Raw genomic sequence first — 16,762 nt, 5'->3', positions numbered from 1 at the left:
TGCAATATTTGTTCTGTCTTTTCTGGAGAATACAATATAAATTGTAACCAGATTTTATGGCTTGTTCAATAATTAATTGAAAATAGCTAGATGTAATCAGTATAAAGGAAAAAAGGCCTTTATATATTTTTTTACAGAGTCATGTTTTAATAATTTACTAGAGAACCAATTAATAGAATATAATGTAATTTAGCAGACACTCTTATGGAGAGCGACTTACAGGAGCAATTAGGGTTAAGAAAACTCACATTCGATATATAAATAAGCACGTTTAATTTTGGCTTCGTGTTCCAATTTTCTTTTACATTAGTATACTGTAATATGACTAAAGAGTTAAAAAGTCTGACAGTTGCTTTAGACAGAGGAAGCAGCCAGCTGGAGAGATGGCTATTCATTCTACATATTCATTAAGCCAACAACAGTAGTGGTACCTGTTGATTCTCCCTTCAGGAGGAGATAGAGACTGAGTGAATCCTATCTGAATTTTGAAATCTATTACATTGTAATGTGTTTGTTTTCAGAAATACAAGGCAGATGAATGGCAGCGTATGTATGACTGTGTCTTTGGGAACATTAAAGTGGATAACACATGTAAGACACCATGCAGAACGTCACCATCCACTTAGTCCAATGATCAATGAATGGCAATGAATCAACATGAAACTACAGCAGCCTGTTCCCTACTGCTCACTGCAATTACTGCCCACTGACAGGAACAATACCACAACATTACCCTTTCTTGAGCAGGCAATTAGTGACTGCTTGGGCTAAAGACCCAGAGCCAAGGCTCAGCAAATACTGGTCAGCTTCCTACTCTGTGGCCAGTGGGGATCCTGAATTCTGACTGTTGCATTGATGATTCATTCTTACTATCTTTGTTCCTAAAAGTCAATTCTCTTCAAGGATAGAAATGCACCCTCTTAGCAAAATCAGATTTGGGCTTTTTTTGCCAGTGGGGTGTCATTAGACACTATGAAATTACACATTGTTATGTTTTGTAGAAATATATCTATTTTTACAGCAGGTCGATGTAGCACATTGGCCTGTACAGTGTCGCATAGACTTGCAATGCATATTTTCTTCTTACTACGGTTAATATATATATATATATTACTACTAACATCTAAGGTGACTCCAATGTGTAATTAGTAGTCTGTCTCATATCAGTATTCACTCCATAAATATTATGTTTGCTGTACTTTTTGAAAGAGTTTCAATTTAAGTATTTACCAAATCTCATGAAAATGTAAATTGCGGATTATTATCATTTCAATGTCCAAACACTGAAGGAAAAATGATAAGTACGCCCTCTGCTGATAGATTCGAGGAAGGTCATTTCGAGAACAAGCCTAATGTCTTGCATTTCTTGGAAATAGAATACTGAAGTTAAGGTTAGATTTAGGTTTGGGTTAGGTTTGTGGTTGAAGCTACAGTAATGTTGGGATTGAACCCGAATGTGAACATGAAGCTAGGGTTACAGTTGTGGTAGAAGCTACAGTTAGGGTTGAACCGGGATGTGGGCATGAAGCTATAGGCTTAGAGTTAAGGTTGTTGTTGAGGCTAGGGCTGGGGTTGAACAGGGATGTGGACATGAACCTTAACCAAAACAGAGCATGGGTTGCTGTCATAACTTGACCATAAACTGCTTACAGATTAAGGAAACTAATATGTAATTCTGGTGAACTATACCTTTAACATAGCAGGAACAGCACCATCTGGTGTTCAGAACCTGGTCATATCAGGGTGCAGGATGGGACATAAACCTAACAACTTCAATGACTAACTTCTCGAACAGGGGAAAAAACCACCACCAAATTCACTGAGAATACATTACAAAAGATGAAGAACCCAATTTGTATGTCGCTCTGGATAAGAGCGTCTGCTAAATGACTTAAATGTAAATGTAAATGTAAACAATAATCAAAGCCGCAGCGTCATACTAATTGTCGAACACTGAGATGTGATACTGTTTACTGGTTGTTAGGTGGGATTGTCATGGGGTCCGTGGGTGGCTTTTTACAATGTCTGTGGATTTCTCATGTCTTACTCAATATTATACCTTTTTTTGTTCCAAATTGGATATTAGGTACTATATAGTATTTTATTGAATATTATATGAATCCTATCAATTAAAATGGCCAATTTGGGTGCAATCATTTAGCTTAATTCCTCAGAGATTAAATTATATTTCTACAAATGAATGTTGCAGGAATGCTAATCTTATCCGTTTCTTACTACAGAAATGATTTCAGAACAATCTGAGATGGTGGGTGTGGTGGCTTGCTGAAATGACATGGAACGACCCTTACAGACATTTAGATCCAGCATAAACTCCTCCTCATAAATATGGCTCTAAGTATTCAGAGAAAGATTCCAGTTGTTAACTTATGCCCACATTATGAAAACAATAAAATATTAAATAACTTAAATAATAATAAGTGATACTGACGTGGTGGTATACACTTCAAACTTCAGCAACATATTTTTATTCAAGAAATAATGTGAATTTAATAAAAATCTTAACTCAAAAGCTGTAAATGACAACATTTACTAACATTAGTGGGATATTAAAAAGAGTTCTCATGAGCTTTGTTACTCTCAGGATTCCCCTGTAACCCCAGACCCACACCACCATGGATATGTATAGACAACATGTGGGAAAAAACCTGTTTCCCACCGCAGCTCATAGACATCCACACACAGATATACCTCATCAACTGGCCTAACGCTTTGCCATACTGAGAGGCCATTGTCCACTCAAACCTGGGAAACGTATTGCTGCTAAATGAATTTGAGGTTGAGCAATACCCAGAAAATGTGGTTCTTTTAGACTACCTCCTTGTTGTTCCCTACCCGGTTTTGTTCTTTGGTGCAGGGACACAAGACTTGCCATTGTAACAGCTTCTCCTATTTATTCTATTCTGATAACCCCTTTTAAGAAGTGTGGAAATTCCATCACTCCAAGGACGGGAGTTTTCTTTACAGGGTGCCACCTATTTGCTGCTCATAAAACAATATTTAGGTTGATTCAGTGCATTGTGTGCGTCACCTCACTGAATGGGCCCCATTCATGCAGGGTGAAGGGTGTAGCGTGGGGCTATGCCGAGGTAGCGTGGGTCCCTGTGTTCTGGGGAGGGGCTGTCACTTGTTAGCAGGAGTGGTAGAAAGGAGGCCTGCCAGCGTCCTATGCTTGGGTTAGCATTGAGGTGATTTAACTGCATAATCGGATTGAAACTGAGCCACGGTATTTATGTCAGTTCACATTTCATCAAATGGGGAGTGTGAATTGAAGTCGACAGTACAGAGGGTTAATCCAGAACTAAAGCCAAAATAATTAGGGGCTCCATCTAATCCACTCGCCATTCTACAAGATGGGGAGAACATTGAAATGAGACAACGCTTTCTGTTGGCAGGCTACTATGGCCAAAACATTTAAATGGGCCAATCACCTCCCAGATTCTCGCCCCTGCCAGGCTCTTAGATGCTGTATTGGCTCTTTGAGCATGAAAATGAGTTTTGCTCCATGATTGCAGTAATGAATTTAGCAATGAATTTTAAATGAAAAAGAAACACATGCACCAATGACACATCAAACTGCTGAGGAATGCATAGGATAATGGTTTGTGATTCAATTAAATCCAAATAAATTATATTTTATAAATTATAAATTATTAGTTCGTTTCGAGTATAGTTTAGTTTGGTTTAAACTTTAGCCTCTAGTTTTAGTTTAGGAATTGAATACTGAATGGATGTTAGCCATGCATTTTTATCTTTTATGTAGGCCAACGTGAATGAGAAATTAACGAAAGCAATTCAAGGATTTCAAATGAATGCTTTGAATATAATGTATAATATAAAAAGGCCTGCTGGTTTTAACCCTTCACTTAATTGGACGTTTAAAACGTCAACAAATATCAATTTTCTACCTTGACAAAAACTGCAAACTTTAGCACGTATTATTTTTTTTACAGACTTTTCGTTATATCTGAAAGTAATACAATGTGTATACTTCAGTGTCCTGTCCCCTAAACTTTTGAATGGGCTTGACAATTATATCCTCGAATTTGTGAAAATGCAGTAATTTAAGATAAGGTGGGGTCCAAAATGATTGTATCCTTTAATAAAACTGAGCAAAATAGACTGTATAAAATAAATAATGCAAATACTGAGCTATATTGTATGCATTTTCTTTGTATTTTATACTAAAAAACACAATTGTACAGAGAAAGAGATTTTGTTTAACAAGTGATACATTATTTATTTTTTATGGGCTAAAAATGATTTGATCCCCTTTTTTCAATACTCCCCTTGCAAGGAAAACAACACTGAGCCTTTTTCTAAAATGTTTTATGAGATTGGAGAACACATTGGGAGGGATCTTAGACCATTCCTAAATACAGAATCTTTTCAGATCCTTGATATCCTTTGTCTGCGCTTACTGCCCTCTTCAATTCAAACCACAGATTTTCAATGGTGTCGAAAGAACAACACATATGCAGAAAATTGTGGCACAAATCCTTTCTAAGTCCTGGTATTGATATTAGCATTTTTTCCAAAGGAAACCAATATGTCATTTTGTAATTTGGATTAATTATCCCTTTAAAGCTGCAATATGTAACTTTTTTGCCGACCTAACCAAATTCACATTGAAATGTATGTTATAGATCTGTCATTCTCATTGAAAGCAAGTCTAAGAAGCTGTATACAGTATCTGTTTTATGTACACTATTTCTATGCTTCCCATTCTTTACTTTCGGTTTCGTACACCAGATTCAATCTTCTGAAAATATAATATTTTTGGTTATTGGAAAGATATTTCACAGCGGTTTAGATGGTATAATGATTCTCTACATTTGCTTGTTTTGTCACAAACTAAAATTAAGCCAACTATCAGAATTTCAGCAACCAGGAAATGGAGGAGCAATTTCTGCATTTTGCACCTTTCAATGTTGTAAAGAGATTGAGGTTTCCTGTTTAGGAAGAACAGGAAAGGGCAGGGAGTTTCTGCAAAGCTTTTTGATTGGTTCACCTGAGTGGGCGTTGGGTCATAATCACAGCCTGTAAGAGCATACTGCGTGCTAAAGCAGCCCCAGGATTATGGCTATGTTTTATACAGGGGCGTCGGTGGAAACTTTAAAGATAATACATAAATCATGACTACGGTGTCTTCGGAAAGTATTCAGACCCCTCCCCCTTTTACACATTTTGTTACTTTACAACCTTATTCTAAAATGTATTCAATTCATTTTGTCCTCAATCAACACACAATACCTCATAATGATACATTGAAAGCAGGTTTTTAGAAATTTTGCAAATGTATTACAAATAAAAAAACTGAAATACCTTATTTACATAAGTATTTAGACACTTTGCTATAAGATGCATCGACAGGTGTGTGCCTTTCGAAATCATGTCCAATCACAATACTTTCTGAAGGCATTGTATTTGTCTTCTACGATGTATAATATTGGGATGCAAACTCAAATTTCAATACATTAACTGTCCGACGTGGTACATGTGTATTCTTTTAAGCCCATAATCTATCAAGGCGAGACCCAGATGGTTGGAATCTTACAATGTTTATTAATCCAAAAGGAGTTGGCAAGATAAAGGTTGTGGACAGGCAAGAGGTCAAAACCAGATCAGGGTCCAGGAGGTACAGAGTGGCAGACAGGCTCATGGTCAAGGCAGGTAGGTACAGAGTCCAGAAACAAGCAAGGGTCAAAACCGGGAGGACTAGAAAAAGAAGAATAGCAAAAAGCAGGAGACTGGAAAAACCGCTGGTCGACTAGGAACATACAAGACGAACTGGCACAGAGAGAAAGGAAACACAGGGATAAATACACTGGGGAAAACAAGCGACACCTGGAGGGGGATGAGACAATAATGAGGACAAGTGAAACAGATCAGTGTGTGACATAATCATGTGTGAGGTGTATACTTTTGTTTCAAAGTATATTTATTTGACTACCAAAAAACACTGACCCTGATTTAGCCCACTGCAGTAAAAGGTCAAATCTACTTGAATCTATAGCAAGACCTGAAAATGATTTTCAAACGAGGATGTTCTGGTGCTGTTTGGGCAATTCAAAGTACTGATTGGGGACTTATTTGTGGAGAAATGTATTTTTCTGAGTGATTTGTAATGTTTTATTTGTGCTTCCCATGACTGTTGTATTTGAATGTGTATATACACTATGCATATATCTACCTTGCCCTAAGTGCTGTTGTCTGTGCCCAATGCTTGTACCATGTTTTGTGCTGATGCCTTGTGTTGCTACCATGTTGTTGTGTTGCTGCCATGCTATGTTGTCTTAGGTCTCTCTTTATGTAGTGTTATCTCTCTTGTGATTTGTCTTTTTTACATTTTTATCCCAGACCCCGTCCTGCAGGAGGCCTTTTGCCTTTTGGTAGGCTGTCATTGTAAATAATTTGTTCTTAGCTGACTTGCCTAGTTAAATAATAAAATAGAGCATACCAAACATTACAAACACCTTGCTTTTCCTTCACTCTGCAGTCCAACTCATCGCAAACCATCTCAATTGGGTTGAGGCCAGGTGATTGTGGAGGCCAGGTCATCTGATGCAGCGCTCCATCACTCTCCTTCTTGGTCAAATAGCCCTTACACAGCCTGGAGGTGTGTTGGGTCATTTTCCTGTTGAAAATCAAATGATAGTCCCACTAAGCCCAAACAAGATGGAATAGCGTATGGCTGCAGAATGCTGTGGTAGCCATGCTGCTTAAGAGTGCCTTGAATTCCAAATAAATCAGTGTCACCAGCAAAGAACCCCCACACCCTCACACCTCCTCCTCCATGCTTCACTGTGGGAACCACACATGCAGAGATCATCCGCTCACCAAGACACGGCGGTTGGAACCAAAAATCTCAAATTTGGACTCATCAGACCAAAGGACAGAGTTCCACCGCTCTAATGTCCATTGCTTGTCTTCTTCTTATTGGTTTCTTTGCAGCAATTTGAACATGGAGGCCTGATTCACGTAGTCTCCTCTGAACAGTTGATGTGTCTGTGAACTCTGTGAAGCATGTTTTGGGCAGCAATTTCTGCCCAAAACTTTCTGGTTCTGTAAACTTTCCGGTTCTGTAGAAGAATATGCTTTAAAGTTATAAACATAATTGAAAATGGTCCAAAACCTTATATTGCATGAACAGTTTGATTTTGAGTTCTGATATTTGGCAAGCATGGTAAACAGTGGAGAAGTAACTTGTCCTAAGGCAATGTGTAAAACAAAATCCTGATGCTGGCACAGTGGGCCCATAGTTGATCTCTGGCATTGCTGCTTACCCTCTCGCTTTGGCTCTTCTCTGGTGTAGCTTACATTCATGAATTTGCTTAGTTACAAAATACTAATATACACAAACATAAAAAACATTGTGCAAAATGTTTGCCTGTCCATGTTTTTATTAGTATTCCAGTTATTTCTTTATTTAAGAACACATTAATTAATTAATTGAGTTGGCAGTAATTTTGTTTGAGAGCCACCAGTGATCTGCATCAAAAATCCAGTGCGACGTTTGCGTACTATTTTCTTTCGTCATCATTCTGCGACAGGCTTGCCAGCACACAAAAACCACAACACAGACTCTCAAACAAAATAAACGTTGCTGATTGCATGTGGTTTGCGAAATATCGATGTTGACACGTAGCAATACCAGGTAAGCTGAACTGTTGTCACCAAATGTAGACTGATTTTCTTATATGGGCTTGTGTTTTTCTCTTAGCTAGCGTTAGCTATCTAAGTTAGCATCTGAGCCTACCAATAAATAAATTGTGATAACGTTAATTAGCTAACGTAGATAATTAGTGCGATGCATGTGCCAGATGCAGTACTGTAGATAAAATGCCAAAGGCTGGGCAAGCCTTTCGTGTGACAGCAAGTTTTCGTTTCAAGGCAAACTACGCTAGCTAGCTTGCTAACTGACGTTTTTTTATTATCTTTTTTGGTCAGATTTTATTTTATTGCAGAAAAACCAGTATGCATACAAGAAATATACAAACAGACAATGATAACATATGCTAGGGGGTACAACAAATTACAGATTATACAAATACCTTAAAAGATGCACGTTGATTGTTTTAGCAGCTTTCTTATTAGAAGAATGTAGAATGGTTTAATGTACTGCTCGAATTCCTTATAGAAAACACGGAAGAGTGGTTAATTACAAGTGAATTTACATTTATCAATATGAAAGTTTTCCATTAGCACAATTAGATTGAGAATTGTTTTTCTTTATCCTTTTATAGTTAAGGAAGCAGAACGTTCTCCCATTAAAAAAACAAGTAATCAAGAATATTAACAATTATTTAACTATGAATATCTTTCCATAATTTCTTTCCATGTAGAAACTGTGTCTTCATGTAATACTTACAGATCATTCTGAATTAGACCTCTTTGACCTTGTTAACAAGCAGGTATTTATGTGGTAATAACCATACTTTTTTTCCGATATTATTGACAAGAATTTCAGTAAGTTGTGACATAAGGAATGGATACAATATCCCTTTTGAAATTAAGCACGTATAGATCTGTTATTCTGAGGGAGCAAGGAGCCTGTTTACTATTGGAGCGACAACTGGATTAAGCAAGGGCAGGTCAGGAAGGTGAGGTCTGGTTACACCTCTAAACAACATGAGAGTTCCAGATAGAATAGCATCAAAGACTATGGCAAACTCTCTAGGTGTAACAGGGATATTGTAATGAGGTAAAAATTCCTCATAATTGAGTAACTATCCTTCTGCATTAAAAAGTTGACTCACCAGCAGGATATGATTATTAAACCATTTCTTAAAAAATAGACTTTACTTCTATACAAAATATCCGTATTGTTCCAAATGAAATACCTATGTGGGGGAAATGGTTTATTTATTAACGACCACGCTAAGAATACTTGTCTATGAAAAGCAGACCATTGAGTTGATTACATAACAGTCCTGACATCATTAGTGATAGTTACTATTGTAACATTGATATTGGTGATGAGGTTTTTCTGGACACATTAACTTAAACTTATCTTTGATATATAAACCTATCAATTCTGTGCTAGTAACTAGCTAGCCCGGTATGGCTGTTTTGTGCAGCTCTAACTGACTCAATATTCAAGTGGATATAACAGTAATTGTAACATTATATTGCCATGTCAATGCATTGAAAGTAAAGTTACCTAGCTGTCCATCCCTTTAGATATGTTTACAAAATGACTAAGGTTATTTAATATCTCAAATTCTACACATTTTGCCATGGGGCGGAGAGAAGATTTAGAAATGTTATAGCTAATGTCATGGAATTCTACTCATTTTGCCATGGGGCGGAGAGAAGATTTAGAAATGTTATAGCTAATGTCATGGAATTCTACTCATTTTGCCATGGGGAGGAGAGAAGATTTAGAAATGTTATAGCTAATGTCATGGAATTCTACTCATTTTGCCATGGGGCGGAGAGAAGATTTAGAAATGTTATAGCTAATGTCATGGAATTCTACTCATTTTGCCATGGGGCGGAGAGAAGATTTAGAAATGTTATAGCTAATGTCATGGAATTCTACTCATTTTGCCATGGGGCGGAGAGAAGATTTAGAAATGTTATAGCTAATGTCATGGAATTCTACTCATTTTGCCATGGGGAGGAGAGAAGATTTAGAAATGTTATAGCTAATGTCATGGAATTCTACTCATTTTGCCATGGGGCGGAGAGAAGATTTAGAAATGTTATAGCTAATGTCATGGAATTCTACTCATTTTGCCATGGGGCGGAGAGAAGATTTAGAAATGTTATAGCTAATGTCATGTAATTCTACTCATTTTGCCATGGGGCGGAGAGAAGATTTAGATATGTTATAGCTAATGTCATGTAATTCTACTCATTTTGCCATGGGGCGGAGAGAAGATTTAGAAATGTTATAGCTAATGTCATGGAATTCTACTCATTTTGCCATGGGGCGGAGAGAAGATTTAGAAATGTTATAGCTAATGTCATGTAATTCTACTCATTTTGCCATGGGGCGGAGAGAAGATTTAGAAATGTTATAGCTAATGTCATGGAATTCTACTCATTTTGCCATGGGGCGGAGAGAAGATTTAGAAATGTTATAGCTAATGTCATGGAATTCTACTCATTTTGCCATGGGGCGGAGAGAAGATTTAGAAATGTTATAGCTAATGTCATGGAATTCTACTCATTTTGCCATGGGGAGGAGAGAAGATTTAGAAATGTTATAGCTAATGTCATGGAATTCTACTCATTTTGCCATGGGGAGGAGAGAAGATTTAGAAATGTTATAGCTAATGTCATGGAATTCTACTCATTTTGCCATGGGGCGGAGAGAAGATTTAGAAATGTTATAGCTAATGTCATGGAATTCTACTCATTTTGCCATGGGGCGGAGAGAAGATTTAGAAATGTTATAGCTAATGTCATGGAATTCTACTCATTTTGCCATGGGGCGGAGAGAAGATTTAGAAATGTTATAGCTAATGTCATGGAATTCTACTCATTTTGCCATGGGGCGGAGAGAAGATTTAGAAATGTTATAGTTAATGTCATGGAATTCTACTCATTTTGCCATGGGGAGGAGAGAAGATTTAGAAATGTTATAGCTAATGTCATGGAATTCTACTCATTTTGCCATGGGGAGGAGAGGAAAATGAGCCATTTACAGGGGTATGCGCAATGCCGCTGGGAGTACACCCCAAAAAATGTGCGTCACAGAAAAAATAAATCACATTTTCAAACAGTCCATTTATATTTTATAATGGGGCTATATATTTGGGTGAGTTTTTTTTTTTCTCGCCAGAGTAGCCCCGTTTCACTGCCACATTAAATTAAACCATCTAGTGTTCAGCGAAATAACAACACAATGTCAAATACAGGTAGCCTAGTCAAATAATTAACATTCAATCACATTAACCGTTACTCTCTCACGGGAATTCCACTAACAGTCCGTATGTAGCCAAATGTAGCTGCAGCTCATGTTGGTATCTGTACTGATGGCGTGATAGGGAGACATAGTTGACTGGTATCATGTGTGCAAGCAGTTGCTCCCAACGCCACTTGGGTACACTGCAGCATCCACCGAGAGGCTCTTGCTGCCAAGAGAATGCCTGACAGCTTGAAAGACGTTTTGGACACTACAGTGAAAATGGTTAAATTTGTTAACGCAAGGCCGCTGAACTCTCTTATATTTTCTGCATTATGCAATGATATGGGCAGCGACCATGTAATGCTTTTACAACTTATCGAAGCTGGTTATCAAAGGGCGATTGACACGTTTTTTAAAATTGAGAGACAAGCCTGAATGATCTGAGTCTAGGATTACAGGGACTCTCCACAACTATATTCAATATTGAGAGACAAGCCTGAATGATCTGAGTCTAGGATTACAGGGACTCTCCACAACTATATTCAATGTGTGGGACAAAATTGAGGCTATGATTAAGAAGTTGGAGCTCTTCTCTGTCTGCATTAACAAGGACAACACACAGGTCTTTCCATCATTGTATGATTTTTTTTTGTGTGCAAATGAACTCAAGCTTACGGACAATGTCAAATGTAATATAGCGAAGCACCTGAGTGAATTGGGTGCGCAATTACGCAGGTACTTTCCCAAAACGGATGACACAAACAGCTGGATTCGTTATCCCTTTCATGCTCTGCCTCCAGTCCACTTACCGATATCTGAACAAGAGAAAATGCAACAAGCGATTCTGTGAAAATGTTATTTAATCATTAGCCACTGCCAGGTTTCTGGATTGGGCTGCGCTCCAGAGTAATCGCGCTGTTAAGACACTGATGCCTTTTGCAACCACGTACCTATGTGAGAGTGGATTCTCGGCCCTCACAACATGAAAACTAAATACAGGCACAGACTGTGTGGAAAATGATTTAAGACAGACTCTCAACCCAACATTGCAGAGATATGTGCATCCTTTCAAGCACACCCTTCTCATTAACCTGTGCTGAGTTATTAACCATTTTCAATGAACAAATAAGGTTTTATATGTAAGATGGTTAAATAAAGAGCAAAATTATTGATTGTTATTATATTATTATTTGTGCCCTGGACCTAATAAGAGCTCTTTGTCACTACCCATGAGCCGGGTTGTGATGACAACTCACTCATTCTTATGTTTAATAAATGTATTGTATAGTGTGTGTGTGGGTGTGTGTGACAGGCAGGCAGGCAGGCTTACAATGATGGCAAAAAACTACATTTGAGAGTGTGCTGACCCTGTACAAGAGGGGTACGCAGCTGGAAGTTGAATGTTTGAAGGGGTACGAGACTATAACAAGTTTGGGATCCACTGCTCTAGACAGTAGGTACATGACTTGGTGACTTTGCTTGTGTTTGTTTGGGTTTCCCCCGGTCAGGCCCCCCTGCACCGTCTTCTCATAGTGCTTTTGTGTGAGTGCGGTTGGGATGGGCCAGCAGATCTCAGGCCAGGCGGTGATGACCAGTCTACCTGAGAAGCTGATGAAACACGCCAGGCTGGTAACAGACAGCGGTTACCTCAACTACGAGGAGTTCCTGGGCAGGGTGGCAGAGCTCAATGACATGTAAGGCTGACCATGTTTTGTCATACTGTCAATATACTCCATGTTTCCACTGTTCTTTGTAATAAGTCAGTAGGCAAAGAGAATAGCTGTATTTCATTTCCAGATGGTAGGCTAAGGCCCAAAAGTGATACTGGTCCTCCTCTGGCACTTCTTGATCATTATCCAATTACACCACTGGTTATTAACTGACACGATCCAGATTATGAACATAGTCAAGAGCTAGAGAGCGGCGATAAATTGCCTGAATTGATATGACGATAAATGGAACGTTTACATTTTTTAAATGATCATTTAAACTACTACTAATAGTTTGATGGTTGTATCTATCAATTGTCCCATTAACAATCACACATAATAGTAAATGTATTTCATTTCAAACTTCACATTTCTATTGTATAGGCTACTTATTATTGCAGGCATTTTGCTTCTATCGTTACGTGATCGGTATGGTCGGTGTCGATTAGTGTCCCAGCTCTAGCTAGAGCATTCTCGGCCAACTGGAATTGAATCAGTAGGCTTTTAGCTCTCATAGGCAGTAGGTGATAGAAAATAAGGGTAGTTTGGTGTCAGTGTTTTGGTTGGACGACAGCACTTAACCAGTGGCATAAAACAAACTCTTAGATAACTTTAAGAGTGATCATAAAATATTGCAAAAATGTCATGACTCATGATAATCAAACATCCCTTTAATTGGTGGGGGTGAGCCTAATCTTCTCCATGACTATTACATTGTTCCCTTTAGTGAGTCCTTCCCTTACGGTCAAATAATTTAAACAATGTTTCTCCATGAATGTGAACTGGACAGGACAGCTAAGCTTGCAGCTGGACAGCAAAAACACCTGATCTTTGAAGTCCAGACTGGCTCGGACGCCTCTGCTCTGTGGAAAGTGGCTGTGAGGATAGTTTGTACCAAGGTGAGAGAGGGACAAACTGAAGTTGGTCTCTAATGAATAAGACTTGTCTCCATTCTCGCTAGCTGTTTACGGGGCATGTGTGTGTTTTTGAAACTTAAATTGTTTATCATTTGCAGTGTGTGTTCAAGGCGTGTGCATGTTTTTGAGACTGAAAAGTGTCTTATTGCCCTGTGGTTTGTCAGATCAACAAAGAGAATGGGATGGTGGAGGCGTCTCGCATCATGAACCTGTACCAGTTCATTCAGCTGTACCGTGACATTACCAGCCAGGCAGCAGAGGTGCTGTCAGCAGAGGGCGCCAGGCTCCTGTCTGGAAACCTCCCATCAGGGGACTCCTGTCAGGCCAGCGTGTGGATGAGCAGGTTAGTACATCACTGTGTGTGTTTTCTTTCATATTTCTGTGTGTAGTCTTGCGTTGCCATCCTTCCAAGTCTCATTTATTACTTTGCTCTTCTCTATTGTGAGAAAGAGGAAGTCTGGAAGCTGAGTGATCTGTCTGTGATGCAAGCCATTGTGTTTATTCCCATACAGGGTAAAGCAGTTGACTGATGAGGAAGAGTGCTGTATCTGCATGGATGGGAAATCTGACCTCATCCTGCCTTGTGCTCATAGCTTCTGTCAGAAGTGCATTGACAAGTGGTAAGAGAGATGGACACAAGCCACAACAGTCCACAGATAAATCTGTTGTCACAAGGTCCATTTTCATGGGTAATTTGAGTCAATGAATTGGTTTGCTTTCATAGGAGTGGGCAGAGCAGGAATTGTCCGATATGCCGCTTGCTGGTGACCGCTGCTAATGAGTCGTGGGTGATGCCTGATGCCCCTACAGAGGAGGACGTAGCTGCCTATATCCTCAACCTGGCTGACGAGGCAGGCCATCCACACAGACCTTAAACTGCTCAACACTAAGACACTTTGATAAACTAGTGACAGACAAACTGACATCGGGAATATTTGGGTTTTTTTCTGACTTAGTGTAGGGCCTGTAGTTTTTCCTCATCAGGAAAAAACCTTGGCCTAGTTTTGGGGTATGTAGATAGGATTTAGTTTGCTTTATAGAAATGTGCCTATGTGATCTTCACTTTTAGCAATAACCACTGGTTATATTTATTTTATGTTCTCTTTTTTACTTTTTCATATTTTTACATGATTGCTCTCCAAAGTGGATGTGTATATAAGATTTAAAGGTGTGTATATACACTTGGTGGCCAGCTTATTAGGTACACTACCCCATTCAGGAAAATGGTTTGTTTCTACGGACAGTGAGTCACGTGGCCGTGGCTTGCCATATAAAGCAGGCAGACAGGCATCGAGGCATTCTGTTCGATTGAATGTTAGGATGGGCAAAACGACTGGCCTATGCGACTTTACGCATGGTGCCAGGCACGCCGGTTCCAGTATCTCAGAGGCCCGGCCTCCTGTGCTTTCCAGGCATGACAGAGTCTAGGGTTGATCAAGAATTGTGCGATAAACAACAAAACATCCAGTCAGTCCTATGGTCAAAACAAGCTCGTTGATGAGAGGTCGAAGGAGAATGGCAAGAATCTTGCAAGCTAAAAGGCGGGCCACAAACGGGTAAATAACAACGCAGTACAACAATGGTGTGCAGAACAGCATCTCAGAACGCACAACTCATTGGTCCTTGTCACAGATGGGCTATTACAGCAAACGACCACACCGGGTTCCACTCTTATCAGCTAAAAACAAGAAGAATTGGTTCCAGTGGGCACATGATCACCAATACTGGACAATTGAGGAGTGGAAAAACACTGCCTGGTCCGACGAATCCTGGTTCGTGTTGCGTCATGCTGGTGGTAGAGTCAGGGTTTGGCATAAGCAGCATGAGTCTATGGCCCCATCCTATCTTTTTTCAACAGTACAAGCTGGTGGTGTAATGGTGTGGGGAATGCTTTCCTGGCACACTTTAGGTCCCTTAATATCAATTGAGCAACGTTTTCATGCCCTTTAAAATTCAGGCTGTTCTCGAGGCAAATGAGGGTCCGACCTGGTACTAGATGAGTGTACCTAATAAGTTGGCCACATTGTTTCCGTTCAGCTTGGTTATACCTACTCTTAGAATTGCGCTTTGAATCCTGGATAATAGTAGATGTTTTAGTATAACTTATAGGCAGCTCTGTAACTGCTGTTGAACTTTGCATAAATCACTGTAGTCACATGAATACTTTAATTTTGAAATCCACACACTCTGTGGGAATGGTTTGTAATTTCATGAAATGTGAAAATAAGTACAATAATCTCATGGATGCTTTAGCCAGGATAAAGCTTTCTATTTTCTCTTTAATCAACATGTTAGGGTGAGGTGATTTCTATCAACTATTTTTAGCTTTTAGTCTAAATGACTGTTTAACATAATTAAAACAAAACTTCTGCATTATTATTTACAATAATTATTTATTATATCACTGATACCCAGGCCAGTGCATTGGATGTTATAAATAATGTCCTTTTTATTAAGTGTGAGAGACTGAGTGAATGTTAAAATAATACATATATATATTTGTATTCCCATTAGGTAACTAAAGATTGAAGCTGTTTTGTATATGCACTTTACTCACTGTTTAGTTAAACAATGATTTAACATATTTAAACAAATATTAGTCCACAGAACATGTTTAACCAAATCTGACAAAGTATTTTGGGTTTGTAATGTTTTGCACTTTTGAACACTTTTGTATTTCGCTGTGACAATCATATTATTATTGTGCGTCTTTGAGTAAAGCTAAATCCACCACAACATAATTGATGTCCTTTAGAAGTGTAGCAGGGCTCTACACTTACAAGATGATTAACTTTGCCTGAGGACTTGTGTTAGCAACCAGAGCTAACAACTAACAGCTTTAGCTCAGTGGGCTAATGCAGTCTTCAGTTACATCAATATCCTGTGTTCAACCTGGTTGTTTACAGAAGAGCACAGCCTAGTCATTTTATGAAAGACAAACTGCATTTAGCGTTTGAGTGCAATGTTCTATGGTGGCCTATAGGTGGTAGCATGTACTCTGTAACTGCACCTGTAGTTGGCTGGAGTACTTTAGAATGACTAATTCAGGATGTTTAGGACGCAACTTGCTAGATAACTATGATTATGGTCTTTTCTTGTTAATTGATAAACTGAACTGTCTCTGAACATTCATAACATAAACGAACAACAGGCTAATAAAGAGGGCAGTTATGTCTATTGTCTTATTTTATTACATGTTGGCAACCTCAGGTGGTTGTCAGTCTCATATTTGACCAACTTTGTGTTTCAGGTGCATTTGT

General features: G+C 38.8%; 1 protein-coding gene across 1 annotated transcript; it reads left to right on the top strand.

Moving 5' to 3' along the window:
- Positions 1 to 7,543: 7,543 nt before the first annotated feature.
- LOC115134008 (RING finger protein 141-like) lies at positions 7,544 to 16,677 on the top strand. The gene is made up of 6 exons (XM_029667511.2): positions 7,544 to 7,675; positions 12,385 to 12,570; positions 13,376 to 13,484; positions 13,667 to 13,845; positions 14,015 to 14,122; positions 14,227 to 16,677. Exons 2-6 carry the CDS (start codon positions 12,434 to 12,436, stop codon positions 14,375 to 14,377), a joined length of 684 nt encoding a protein of 227 aa, XP_029523371.1. The 5' UTR covers positions 7,544 to 7,675; positions 12,385 to 12,433; the 3' UTR covers positions 14,378 to 16,677.
- Positions 16,678 to 16,762: the final 85 nt, after the last annotated feature.

Source organism: Oncorhynchus nerka, linkage group LG9a (assembly GCF_034236695.1).
Source record: "Oncorhynchus nerka isolate Pitt River linkage group LG9a, Oner_Uvic_2.0, whole genome shotgun sequence".
Lineage (NCBI taxonomy): Eukaryota > Metazoa > Chordata > Actinopteri > Salmoniformes > Salmonidae > Oncorhynchus > Oncorhynchus nerka.
This window is presented reverse-complemented; position numbering and strand designations above follow the sequence as displayed.

Bases quoted from the DNA above. Each gene is read 5' to 3' on its own strand.
- LOC115134008 (XM_029667511.2), top strand. From the start codon at position 12,434: ATGGGCCAGCAGATCTCAGGCCAGGCGGTGATGACCAGTCTACCTGAG. The intron at 12,571-13,375 runs GTAAGGCTGACC...TGAACTGGACAG, and splicing joins GTGGCAGAGCTCAATGACAT to GACAGCTAAGCTTGCAGCTG. The intron at 13,846-14,014 runs GTTAGTACATCA...ATTCCCATACAG, and splicing joins GCCAGCGTGTGGATGAGCAG to GGTAAAGCAGTTGACTGATG.